This window comes from Gasterosteus aculeatus, chromosome 1, assembly GCF_964276395.1.
Source record: "Gasterosteus aculeatus chromosome 1, fGasAcu3.hap1.1, whole genome shotgun sequence".
NCBI lineage: Eukaryota > Metazoa > Chordata > Actinopteri > Perciformes > Gasterosteidae > Gasterosteus > Gasterosteus aculeatus.
Window position 1 is genome coordinate 27190782 of NC_135688.1, and position 13580 is coordinate 27204361.

Below are 13580 nucleotides of genomic sequence, written 5' to 3' on the forward strand. Positions count from 1 at the left end.
CCGGAGAGAACCCACGCAGACACGGGGAGAACATGCAGACTCCACACAGAAAGGCCACTGGGTGGAATCGAACCAAGGACCTTCTTGCTGTGAGGCAACGGTGCTAACCACCACGCCACCGTGCCGCCCTAATCAGGAATATAATTCTGAAATTAGTCAATGAAGCAAAAAAAATCCATTGGCTGCAGAAAGTAAGAAAGTGGTACGGTCTCCCTCGAGGGACAAAAAGCACATTTAACTAAACTACCCAAGCTGAGAGCTCACCTGGTTCAGACAGCAGCAGGTACTTTGTCTCCGTCTGTCTCTGCTGTCCTCGGAGCGCTCCCAGGTGGATGTGAAACACCCCCCACCCCGCCGCCCTCTTTCTCCCTTCCTTCGGCTGATCCTTTACTCTACTCCCCTTGAACTCTATCGCTAACAGCGGGTTCCGCCCCCCCCCCCCCCCCGACCCCCAGCTGCGCGTCTCCATCCCACCTCCCTTCCCTCCCGCGTCCCCCCAACCGATCGCGGCCCTCCTGGCCTCCGATTGCAAATCTAATTTTACCAAACACACACTGAGCCGCTTTTTTGAAGCGTGCAAAGAGACGACAATGAAGGAGCAGATTCGCCACACGGCGTTCCACAGTGAGTTTAGCAGCAGGCCTTGAGAGAGGCAACAAGTAGCCCATCTGTTGATGAGGGGGGAATAGCTGCCAACGTCTTACAGATCCGCCCGCGCTACTTTCTCGGCTCCGTGCAAAACTCTCGGAGACGACGATCCCGGGTTTGGGGCCCGGACCTCTGGAGCCAGACGGGGGCGCGGAGGGCGTGACGGAGGTGACGTGCGGAGGTGCGGTCTCCTTCTACCGAGGAGGCAAGCTCCGACTCGCCGGAGGGCCTCGGTGACGTCGGGCCGGCGGTCGGCGTGACGGGGAGGAGGCGGGTGGACGTGCGGGAACACGCCCGAGTCTGTGAGTGTTGAACACGCTCGAGGCCCGGCGTCCCGCTTGCAAACCTTGGATCCAGGCAGAGCGATGAAGATGCAGACCCCATGAAACTAATAGTTAATTCCATTGCAGATTGGAAACAGCAAAAATGGGGCCTGCCCCCCCTCCTCCCCCAGCTCTGTATCCAAGACAACAGATTTTGAGAATATCTGATGAAGTCACTCCAGTGAATTTCAATATTTCATCAGCCGAGCTGCAGGCGCGCGTAACATAACCCCCCCCTCCCCGACACCGCGAGGGAGCGCGCGAGGCTCCGGAGGGGTTTGGGGTGAGAGGGAGAGGTGCTTCTGGGTCGCGGTGAGGAACAAGTTCTTATTTAGTGGTTGTGCCGAAGCAAGCCGTCTGCGACGGCTTCACAAACGGAAGAAAAAAACCAAAGAGCAGCACGGGGAGTCAATTATGAATCGCAGTTGTACGTTATTTTTGAATGGGGTGGGGGAGCGAGGGGGAATATAATTATTATTTCTGTGGTGATAAATGTGGCGAGGATTGAAGCGTCCTCGCTGTGGAGTCCGATAATACACCATGCATATATTACCTCGGACTCATTTCTCCGGCTGATTACCTCATCTCCATCTGTGCCCCTTTTCTACACTCGCGCCTCTTGTTGTGAACACAGCGCGACCCTTTGTGATGTTTGGACCGTGTCCTTGCAGAGGAGAAGGGACGCCTGCAGCCGGCGAGAAGCCTCTTTTCACCTATTTGTCTTTTCAAATATTCTTAGCCCACATGCTCTAAAAATAAAAGTGTGTGATTTGTTTTGGGACGGTCTCAGCTCCTGCCTCGGGGGGGAGACGGCAGACACATCGACGGGATATTCACAATTCACTTGTTTTGTCGTATGTTTTTGGCCGCCAGTCCTCCTGAGGCGTTCCACAGACACTTTCCCATTCGGGCGCTTTCCATTCAACAAAATGGCACTGCGTAAATCGAGCGTACGGGACTCATTCATATGAGCCGGCCATTAGGTGAACCGTGTTCCCCGAATGTCACAGGTGGCTTTTAAAGCGCAGGCACCGATCATTGAAACTGAATGGAAATCAGATTCCAGGAACAACACCGATGGATGCAAAGTTGCACAGGACGTGGTTAAAAGTGAAATCACGTAGTTGCACGCACAAGCACGCGCGCTGTCCTTGGTCTACAGAAGCTCATGCGCACACACGCACGCATACACACACACACACACACAGACACACAGACAGACCAACCTGTTGGGATGTGGTTGAGCGCCGACGTCTTCAGAACCTCCAGCGGCTGCTCCTTCCCCAGGATCCCCTCTGTGGGAGAGACAGCACACTCCGCTTCAAATATGGTCCGCAGCATTGAGACGAGCAACCAGCCACAAGACGCGTCTGATCGAGGCGGACGGACGCCGCGGTCCGAGCGAGCGGGGGGGTCGGGGGGGGGGGGGGCGCGAAAGGCGGGCTTCAGGTCATCTGCAAAGCTGCCGGCACGTACCACGCCGCGGCTACCGCCAGCCAAGAACCTGCCCGGTGCATGACCAGCGGGAAAGGGGGGCAGTGGAGCAAAGGGGGAGGGGGTCGTGGGGGGGGGGGGCGGCGTCGGGGGTGGAGGAGCGAGCTGCGAATCGCCGTGAGGTGCTCGCCTGCACGGGTGCTCTGAAAGAAGCCCGGAGTCAGAGGGATGGGCGAGCATCGGCTCCCCGCGCGCTCGCGTGCGAGAGGAAGGACGGCGGGGCTCGACTGACACCGCCTGTGCTCTGCATAGCAAATGTGGCTGGCAGCGTCAGCGGAGAGGGATGAAGGGGAGGGGGGGGGTGGAGACGAGGGGACGGGGGACGGGGGGTGGAGACGAGGGGAGGGGGAGCGTGGTAAAAATAGCTCACCCTTTTGTGTATAACAGCACATGCCGGAGAACGCACACACATGCAGACACAAAGACACACTGCCGTTGCCGCTCTCCGGTGTTTTTGTGCGTGTGCGTGTGCGAGTGTGTGTGTGTGTGTGTGTGTAGGCTGTAATTATAGTGGCAACATGAAAAGGCTTTTGTAGCTGCTGAGCCCTGGGAAGACATGGCTATAAAAAGCAGCGACACAGAAGGGTGTTGGATGGAGGAGCAGGAGGAGGAGGAGGAGGAGGAGAGGTAAGGAGGGAGGCAGAGAGAGGAGAGGGGAGGTGATGAGGATGAGGCGACGGAGGAAAAACAACAAAAAGGGCCAAAAAGGGAGGAGGGGGTGGCGGAGGGAGGGGGTTGTAATTAACATGCATCTCGACTGCACACCGATCTACTGACTCTACTAAATCTACTTTTTAAATCATGAGGACCTCATCCATGTGGAGATATAAATATGTGTATATATAAATATATATATCTATAAATAAATATATATTTATATGTATGCTGAGCACAAGGCTGAAAGACATCAAACATGCAATTATTCCTTTGGATGGGAGATGAAAACCGGTGAAAAATCCCTTCGGAGGAAAACAGGCAAGCGTCTCACTGTGCGTGATCTATTTCTGGAAGTCTCTCTGGAGCAGACACACACACACACACACACACACTTAATTAGCCAGGAGGCCTTAGGATGCGAAGTTCTATGTGCGTTCGTTTCGTCTCACACCACCTTGCATGAATGGCGCCGCCCGTCCCTCGGAGGACCCGGGTGTGGACGTCGCTGCTGGATATTAACGGCTGACGTATCACAACAAAGGAAATAAACAACCTTAAAGCGAGACGGGTCAAATGCGGGGCCTCGTAGCGCTACGCGAGTGTCGTAAGATGTCAGGAGAAGAAAAGCAGACCACCTCAACGTCTCTGCCGCCCCAAAACCGACCCGCCGCTGGAAGCCGATACCCGGAGACGAGTTTATTCAAATGGGAAACACGCGCTGCCGGATCCGGCCATGTAAATGTGTGAGGACACCTGTGGCTCGGAGTAACTCTACGCCGGGTTTTGCGCGAAAAAAAAAAATGCTTTACATCTTTGACTTTGATTGTGGTGAACTGGCGGGGCAGGGGGGGGGGGTCTCTGTCTGCGGTTGGTTGGATAAATAGGGGTAAGGTTACAGTCCGGGCCGCGCGGTGGAAACCTGAGGCGCACGTGGAGGCAACGCAGGTGTGTCTCACACACACACACACACACACCGGGGGGCCGAGACGGACAACAAACACTCGCGGGGAAATTTGCAACTGGCTCCCCCTCCACCCTCCTCCAACTTCTGTCCTCCCTCCTCTCCCCTCCCCTTTCTCTCCATCTCTCCTCTCGCTCCCGTTGAGCGAGCACCGGGGAGCTATAAATAGCCTCGGCCCGCCCCGGGCGGGGAGTCGGCCGGTCGGCCCGAGCTGCCGCGCGTGGAAAAGCCGGCGCGTTTTGCTCTGGATGCAGCGGCGCTGAGCTAAATGCCGCAGCTCTCCGTCCGCTGCGTTGACCAACGTAGTTTGGTGACAGCCGAGGAGGGAGGAGTGCTCCGCGTTGGCCGAGGCCTTTGTTGTGCAGGAGGAAACGAGGTGTGTGTGTGTGTGTGTGTGTCTGCCTTGGTGGCGTTTGTTTGTTTTGTTTTTGTTGACAAAGAGGGAGAAGGGGAGGCAGGCGGCTGCGGCCTCATTACATTCAGGGCACTGCCGTGTCTGGCTGCCTCGTCCAGGGTGACTCCAGTGAGCAAGGTGAACGCGACAGGAACAATACGATTAATCAAACGCGCCTCCCCTTGAAGAGCCTTTCACCCCCCCCTCTCCCTCCCTCCCTCCTCCTCCAAAGCACCGCCTGACGTCACGGCCCCTGATAAAAGAGCGTGGGTGACCCCCCCGTGTGGGCCCCCGACAGTTTGCGTCTTGCAAAACGCTCAGAAACAATCTAACCCTAAACCATCTGACCCCCGTGTCACGACCCCGGGTAATTCGACTTGGCGTGGTGTGTCAGTGCTTCTTTGTGTTTCACCGTGAATGACGTCATTTGATATAAAAATCACAAATGAGTTGGGAATTGGTAATTAGACGGGGGGTGAACGTGGTACGTCCAGCACACATTAAAGTCACGAGGTCAGTGAAGCATTGGGGAGAAGAGCAATTGTCTGCGGTTCAGATTCATGAATCTAATATGACCCCGGATGAGGATTTGTTGTCATTTATTAGCAGATGTCTGCTTTGTTCACCTTCAGCATCAGTGAACCGTGCAAAACGTAACGCACACCCAAGGGGGCCGTGCTGGAGGTCCAAGGCTGCTGGGCGTCAATGGCAGGGATTTCTATCTCTGACCGGCTGTTAGGCGACTTTTGGGCCCCGGTGCATTCTGGGATTGACAGACCTTTGCAGTGACCCAGCGCAGCGATAAAGAGTATGAAGAATGTATGAATGCATCATTTATTGAACTGACCTGCACACAACACCTTTGACATACGCTGAATGCTTTTCATTTATTTAGCGATTACTTGCACGAGGCCGCTTCTCGACGGACGTGCCCGCGGTTGCTAGGAGACGACGCGATTGCAACTGCGAAGCCACAGCGGCCCGGGCCTAACGTCTCACAAACAAACAGCACCCGCAGGATGCTCCGCAGCTACCGGCCGTGCAGAGCAACAGGTGCGGCCTTTCATTGGAGGGACTCTGGTGCCTGGCAGCGTGGCGCGCCGTGTCAAAAAGGCAGGCCGGGTGCTCCGAGGGGGCGGTGTAAACCTTAATCGCCGCTGACGGCTCGCTGGCAGAACACGGTGTATCCCGTTTCCCCGGCCGGGACCAGACAAAAGGCGCGGGGGGGCGGGGGGGGGACAAAAGACGCGTCCCGTCCTTTTCATTAGCTCATGTTCCCACTCCGCTGTCTCTGTCCCAGCACCAATTAAAAATAGAGCCCTGGCTGATGGAACCCGCTCATCCAGCCCGGCTACGGGCCGCCATTGGCCGCTTGTTGTTGGAGGGGGATGGGTGTGGCGGGATCAGTGCTGTGCTCTATTTGCACAAGGACAAAGCAGAGCTTGTGCATGTAGGGGGTCGCTGGTTGCACAAGAAGGACCCCCCCTCCCCGCATCACCCCCACCGGGTTTGTTCTGGGACAGTTTGTCATGTTCAGCCAACTTGGTGGCACATGGAAGGGCCGGCGAACTGTCTGGCTGGCAGCGGGAGACGCGGCGTACGGGCGGCGCTTTGCAATCTGCCACCAGGACATCAAAAAAAAGGGCGGGGGAGAAAAGGCACACTTTAGCACGAGTGGACGGTGGGCAAACGGGACAATAAGGCCGGGATTAACCCCCGGACGGGGCCCGAGCTCGCATCCCCCCGTTGTCAGCTGTGCTCGCCGCACGCAAACAAACCGCTCGGTCGTGAAGAGGAGCGTCCACGCGGGGCACCGGATGCCGTGACTGCTTGTTCGCCTGCCGCGCGCGCGCTTGAATCTTGTTTGTGTGTGATTCTAAAAATAGACGCAGGGATAAGCCGGGCCCTCTTTGTTGCAGTGAAAACGTTTAACCCCTTCCAGCCCCTCGCCCCCCAGGATTTGAGCAGCATGACGTGCGATCGCGATGAAGGAGTGGGAGGTGGGAGGGTCACTGCATGGGTGTGCATGTGATGAGAAAAATGTAAATCGAATGGTTGGACCATCGTGACCTTTGGCCTTGTGTTCTTATCTCTAAGGGCAACCTCTGCAGAGAGAGTACTTCTGCCACAACTTCTGGACCAGTGAGGCATGCGTCTTGCTCAAGGACACTCAACGTCCTCCCGTTTGTCGTCCTGGGCTGAGGGAAAGTGTGTCTCATTCACTTTGCTGCCAGCCGGCACCAGGCAGCGATCTCCCGCTCGCCAGTCCGCTCCCTCCTCGGTGCCGCTGGCGCGCCGTTAATAGCGTCTGGCAGGTGTAATAAAAAGAGAATCCACAATATGGATTTCTAGGCGTCCGTAGATCCGCACCGTGCTGCGGTCTTTACCAAACACAGGGCTGAGTAATCGGATGACTCCCGCAAAGCGAGGAACCCAAGCGGGTGAAATAATGAAGCTTTCTGTCTCTGCCGTGATGCAACACACAATAAAACGATGACTATGACATCCCAGTCCCAATCCCCCCCCCCCCCCCCTCCATCGCTGAGAGGTGGCGCGTGCGCACGACGGAGACACTTAAAGGAATATTGGACGCCCGTGAGTGCTTCCAGTCTGCCGCCAGATGCCAAAGCAGCAACGGGAGCGTTTGTCGTGAGTGCTTCGCCGGCCCGACGGGCTCAGGTTTCACAAACGAGGAGCTGAAGCCATCAAGCACTCGGATCGGAGGAAACAGCCCCGAGTCGTTGTCCGTGACCGAGAATATGTGTAGATAAAAAGGCGCGTGTGTTGAAGTACGTAGGATGATTAAAAACATAAATTCTTTGGAACAATCTAACAGCTGGCTCAAAACCTTTTTTCTAAATTAGAGTATTGATATTGTGTTGTTATCAATGTCCTTTCACAATAAAACCTCTACCAGGAGATAAACACTCTTCTAATGACATCAAATTGCCCTTAACTGATGCAAACACTACTTGACATTATCTCCTAAACTCGTTGCTGTTTACTTCCTCTCTCCCACACGTTTCGTGTCCCATTTCAAGGCTGCATCGAATCAAGCAACTCGCTTTTAACTTTGACATCACTGAGCCTTCGAGCAACAGAGTCATGTATCAAGTTCACAGTTTCAGACAGTTTCAAAACACGACAAAGGGTTTTATTACGTTTCACTTTGCTGGGCGGAGCGTTGTGGTAAATGTTTAATCTAAAAATCCCGCTGACGCTGTAATGGAGAAAATGAGTAAGTCCTGGATCAAAAACGTGCGTGCCGGTAAGCTCATTTACAGATTAGGAAAAACGGCACAGAAGCAGGCGGGAACGCGCCGCATGCATGAAGTGCGTGAACATGCCGATACACACACACACACACAGTGGGATACGCTTTGAGGTCTGGTACACAATTGAAAATATGTGCAGAGCAACCTCAGGACGGAGACAAATTGGCAGCTTCAGACTGCAAACGGTGTGAAAGTCTTGGTTTGATGACACTCATTAAAGTCATCAGCAGGAAAACCCAAATTTCCTCAGATCAAAGTGATGCTAACTGAAGTGGAACAGACAACTGCTCATTCGCACTCCTGAAAATATCACGAAAAAAAAGCACCAAAAGGTCACAGCGTTGCACTTTTTTTTTCTCTTCCATTTCACATCTTTCACCCAACAAGTGTGTCTCTAAGCTGTCATTCAAGGAAGAGAAACAACACCTCAATTCGACGCCCCCCACTTGGCAGCGGGGCCGAGACGGTCCAGCAGCTGCTGGTACCAGTCGTCTCCCCCGGACTCACAAAACATGGCTTCTATTTTGGTTTTGTGGTGAGCGACGGGTTGTGGGTTCGGCCCGCCGGTGGGACGAGAGGGAAAGTGTGTGTGTGTGTGTGGGGGGGGGGACTTTAAAAAGGGGCTCGATCTTGTGATGTTTTGACAGGAGCTGCTGAGGAAATACGCTCGATCAGCCAGAGGAGAGGGAGGTGTCCTGTGTTCACATGTTTATCTTCTTCCAAAAGAATCCGATCGGGATGAAATAACGATGTAGCCGTCTTTTTTTAGAAGAGTTTTAGAAAATAAGCAGAATAATTTCCTTTTAAAAGGGCTGTTTGAGGTCTAATGAAGTACGCTATTGTGTTGCATTATGGGAAATGTAAGATCCAGTGTTCTGGGATTGGGACAAAAATTCAGCCCATCAACCCATAAAACGTGCGTTAAGCCAGAAAACAACGGCGCTTGGAGTTAACGTGGGTGGATATAATTTCGGAGGATTAGCCGGGCGTTCACTTGGTCGGCCCGACCGATACCGGCGCTAATCCGAGCTTGATTTAACGGCGTAATGAGATCTTCACCGGGACGTCCTCTCGTCTGCGCTGCGCTCAGGTGTCCCAGCGGGGGGAGACGTCGGAAGGGGCCGCCCAAGGGGTGTCTGGGGGGGGGGGAAGAGGTCGCAGCCCCCGCAGGTTACCTCGGCTGGGGTGTTTGTAGTGCACACACTCCCAGGTGTACAAAGTAAACACGGGCGACATTATCAGGTACCAGGGCGACGGGGAGTGGGGGGGGGGACTTTTCATCTGCCAGCTGCTCACGGAATAATTCATCAGCGCGCTGAAACGCGAGATCCTAGACGGAGCTTTGATTGGCTGTCAGAGAGGAGAGTACACTCTCTTAATGAGCTCCGTTATGGACCCGTTCCTCTCCCTCCCCGCAGCTCATTCATATTGAATCAAGCCAATCAACGGACATAAAGCCAGATTAAAATGCTTTATTGCGTTTTTGAGCGGGCCTCGGCCCTGTCTGCCCTCAAAATCAAATTGTTCGCGTATATCAACGTGGCAGCGCGGAGATTTCCCGAATCAAGGAGCCAAAGTCTCATTACTCCTCACGCGGCAGGAAGGCGCAAAAGGAAAAAAGCTGTCTACAAAGTCTCTGCCTCTCTGCCACTTTTAAATCAAGCGCTAAACATGATTTTCTGAACAGCATCTGGTATTTGTGCACTTTCCGTGTGTCGCCCTGACTTAAACCTGTCGTGGAATGCAGAAAGGCGTTTAATAAAGGGATAATTAGCTGATCCTTAACCCACTGGGCTTTTAAATGAGGAATTAATTCCCCAAAACATGAATGATCTCATATAATCCAAGTCTCTGCTTCCTGCACATAACCTGACCCTGCTGTTTTAATAGCACTAGTTACAGCAATACTTGCATGAGTTTTGATACAAATTTGCTGTCGTAAAAAAGCAACCAGCATTTACTTCAGTTCACCGAGACGGAGGCGTCCCAGAAAATCCAAGTTGTCTTCACTGACGTGGGTTGGGAACCTCATACGAACACACCGGATTTTAAAAATACCCGAAAACAAAAGCTGTTCGGTCGGATTGTTTTGTTGTTTTTGTGACGTCGTCCAACGTGTCTCACTGGCTCGACAAAAGCAAGTCAAACGTTTTAATTCCCGCCCTGAAACAACAAAGAAAAAAACGACCCGTGCTGACAGACAGAGACTCCAGAAGATCAACGCAGCGACGTGGATCTTACCTTGGTGGCTCTGTGATGTCATCGCCGACAGGTCGCCCGGGCGCGTGTCCACGCGGTACCGTGCGGCCGTTTGCAGGAGCGGGTGTGATTTGGGCCAATCAGGAAGCTGCACTCAGTCCAGGAGTGTGGATGTCCACGGGTGCGTGTGCGTATCGGGTCGATCACGCGCCGTTTCCGGTCCGACAAGCGTCCTCCGAGGCTAGAAGAGGGAAGCAAACGTCCAGCGGCAGCAGCCAATCCCTCACGAGGCTTCTGACTCGGCTGCTCCGATCAAAGAGCCGGCTTGTTGTCTTGCATCCTATCGGAGGGAATACAGAAACAAAGGGCCGTTTACAGGTGTTGGAAGAGAAAAGACGGGGTGGTGCATTTCTGTTAAAGACGCACAGTGCTGATCTTTCGGAGACACCAATGATGACCGAGCGAAGAGCTAAAACCGTCTGCAGCATTTCTTTTTTTTCTTTTTAACCTGGCAAATTATGGAATTTGTTACCGCGCAGATCCGAGACCGGCGCCAAAAGCTCAATGCGACCTTGAGCTTATACTGCAAGGAACCCGCAAACCAAAACAGGCAATAAATTGGTCGACCCGGACAGTTTCCCTTCTGACCGAGAAAGTACGATGCATTACTTTCACGGCAGAAAAAGGGGTGGAACCGCACCGTTAGAGCAGAAACCCGATTAACGTATTTGTTCTGGAGATAAAAAAAATCTCCTCTTTTGTAAGTAACTATTTGCTCTCTTGGGTGTTCTTGGATACAGATCATTGTTCTTTTCATTCTTTTTTTGGAAGCCCGGAGCAGCAGTGTCACAAGTAATAACGGCTCGAGAGACCACAGCATCGAGCGCACCTTACCACCGCAAATAGAAGGGGTGACAAATGCCCGGGGGCCGGGTGGGTGGGGGCCGGCGTGCATGTTCACGCCCTTGTCTCTCGGCAGAGGTCTCAGAGGTCCTCTAAAGCAGGACGGATGCATGTGTGTGTGTGTGGGAGGGGTTGGGGGGGGTTCTTAAGACAAGAGGGCCAGACAGTGCAGCCGCAGGACAAATTGCCCCCCAAAAAGTCGGTCACTGCACAGCGCGTGTACACATGCGCTTTGTGATGGAAAAGCGCGGCGGGGAAGGGCCGGGTGGGGTCGAACGTGTGTGTCACGGAGAGTAGCTGACACACCAGGGGGGCCGTGGAGGGGGGGGTTCTCCGAGGGCATCTCGTCTGTCTCGGGAGGGGCTTTCATGTGTGCCATTGTCCCTCCAAGAGCTTACGTGATGCAGGGTGACAGATCTGGGGAGACGGGCCTCCGACCCAGAGTAGAGAAATAAGAATATTAAAAAACGGACATGGAAAATGGGTTAAACCAGTTATGGTGGTAAAAACATGCATATGAGTTTAGCCTAGTCACTAGCTGCTATATGTGCTTATTCACCCTGCACCGCAAACTGAAACCCTCTCACTAAACTCACCGCAAACAAACAAATCACCATCTCTGACTAATACTTCCTGCAACGCGCCGTTCAGCCTGCCGACGATTCAAAAAATCAGCCGCAAAATGCTGCATTCAATTAAAATGCATTTTAAACAGCTTAAAAAACCCGTACGCCCCCATTCACAAAAACGAAAAGAGAGGAAAAAGGTTGACGCATGCAGAGAATCACCTCCGCCCGTCGCGAGCCGCTCACACCTTCATTTTTACCACTTTTTCTGGCGATAACACGCGCACACGCGCACCGGGAGCGCGTTGGCGCCGCGTACGTTGCGTTGAAGCCTCGTGCACTAAAAATAGCTCAGCAACAATCGGCATAATAAACATCGCCCCCCCCCCGCTCCTTCCTTCTCCCTCCCTCCCTCCCTCCCTCTCACACTTCCCGCCCGCTACGACGCAATAAACCGAGTGCAACTGCTCAGCGAAACGCTTATAAAAAAAGCTGTGCAAATATTCCTCCCAGAAAGTAGTTACGAGACGAAAGAGGAGGAATGATAAGACTCCCCACGCGTCCCCCCGCGCCCCCCCCCCCCCCCGCGTCTCCTACACCCCCGCCCGGTTAACCCGCCGCCGCAGGAGCAGAGTGGAAACTTCAGCCGGACATTGTTGTGATGGAGGTTTTCCGCGCGTCGCATCCCCGAAACACCCGCATCAAAGCGCCGCGGCGCCACGTTTCTCCCCCGCGAGGACGCGAGGACTCACCCGCGGCTCGCCGACGAAGACCCGCGTCCCCACATCTGTCCCGCAGGGCTTTTCTTTTCCTGTTTTTATTCCTCTCCCATGTTGTTCTCTGGGCTTCCTCTCGCGCTCCCTCTTTCTCTCCCTCTCGGCGCAGGGTGGGGGAGAGCTAGGGAGGGGTGGTGGTGGTGGTGGTGGTGGAGGAGGAGGAGGAGGGGGGGGGCGCGCACGAGAAAATTCATCTCCTGACAGATTCCGCCATACTGGATCGCGGGTCACGTGGGGCGCCGCCTGCTCCGCGCGGGGCGGTTGTGCGCGAGGACAGAGCGCTGTTTTGCGCTGCAATGGTCGCTGCTCGGGGAAGTAAAAGCCGCGGGGCGTGTTCGCGTTTTGTCAAACGTCCCCGTGGCGGCGGGACGCAGTCGTTGTTGGTTTTTAGTAACTTTACGGTGCGTTACATCGCCTGCAGCATGCTTTAATACGTATATGACGTATATACAGAATAGAACAAATAAACGGTATTTATTGACCATAATAAGAATCCACAATTTGTCTTGTGTCCGAAAAAATAGATCTAATCATGTTTTTTTTCGATAGAATAAAGTATGAATACTACTATAATATTCATATTGGTATTTGGGCGACTTTATTATAACTTGCAAGCAACATATAGTCTTTTTATCCATAAAAACGTCCAACATCAGTTACACACATTGTTTAGTTATAAAGTTTACTTTATAGCAACCTAATAATGCCATCGTGAGCATTATATCGTTAGTATGCTGTATCATAAAAATAGTGAGTCTGGTGCTTCCTGTTGCGCAAATGTTGTAACAACCTATAGGTTTATCTGTGTCATCATTACGCTGCATGAATAGATTTGGTCTGAAAAAAACTGTATATTAGAGATTATAGATTCATCAAAATCAATATTGAAGGGAAAGTTTTAGCAAATCAAATTCATTCATAGATGCTATATAGTGTTATTACCACTTTTAATGAATAGAATGTTTTTGCAACATACCGAAGCTTCCTTTCCACCATGATCAACACTTTCAACAACTAGTCGCGCCAAAATAAAACAAACGTTTTTATCCAATTCTTGCTCGATGCGAGATAAAACGCCTTCGCCACCGCTTCCTCTAATGCAATGGGCCTTTATTTCCATTACTTTATATTTGATTTTGCATCTCAGCAGCCACCCACAGGCACAAAAACACCGCCTGGTTCGGCTGCCTTGATTATTGTAATGTGCTAACCAGCTTCTAGGGTACGTCTCTCACTGGTTCCGCTCATGAATTCACACATTTTGGATCAGATTGTGGTCCTGAATGGACTGAGCCGACCCGCCAAAGGAATGAACTTCATTTAATCATCCTCAAAGCCGAGAGAGCAAAGGTAAATTATTAACATCATACTTTCAAACTCCTCA

The 13580-nt window shown here is 52.8% G+C and overlaps 1 protein-coding gene across 2 annotated transcripts in view; it reads right to left on the reverse strand.

Moving 5' to 3' along the window:
* Window positions 1-12486, reverse strand: part of LOC120816198 (histone deacetylase 4) — a 32202-nt gene extending 19716 nt beyond the window's left edge. The window contains exons 1-3 of one of the 2 annotated variants that reach the window (XM_078100529.1): window positions 12173-12486; window positions 9994-10291; window positions 2198-2266 (exon numbers count right to left, since the gene is read on the reverse strand). In XM_078100529.1, the coding sequence (XP_077956655.1) occupies window positions 2198-2266; window positions 9994-10015 (91 nt within the window). In that variant the 5' untranslated portion in view covers window positions 10016-10291; window positions 12173-12486. Of the gene's footprint in view, window positions 1-2197; window positions 2328-9993; window positions 10292-12172 lie in introns of those variants that run through there. The other variant, XM_078100528.1, reaches the window with a different exon arrangement.
* Between the last annotated feature and the right edge of the window lie 1094 nt (window positions 12487-13580).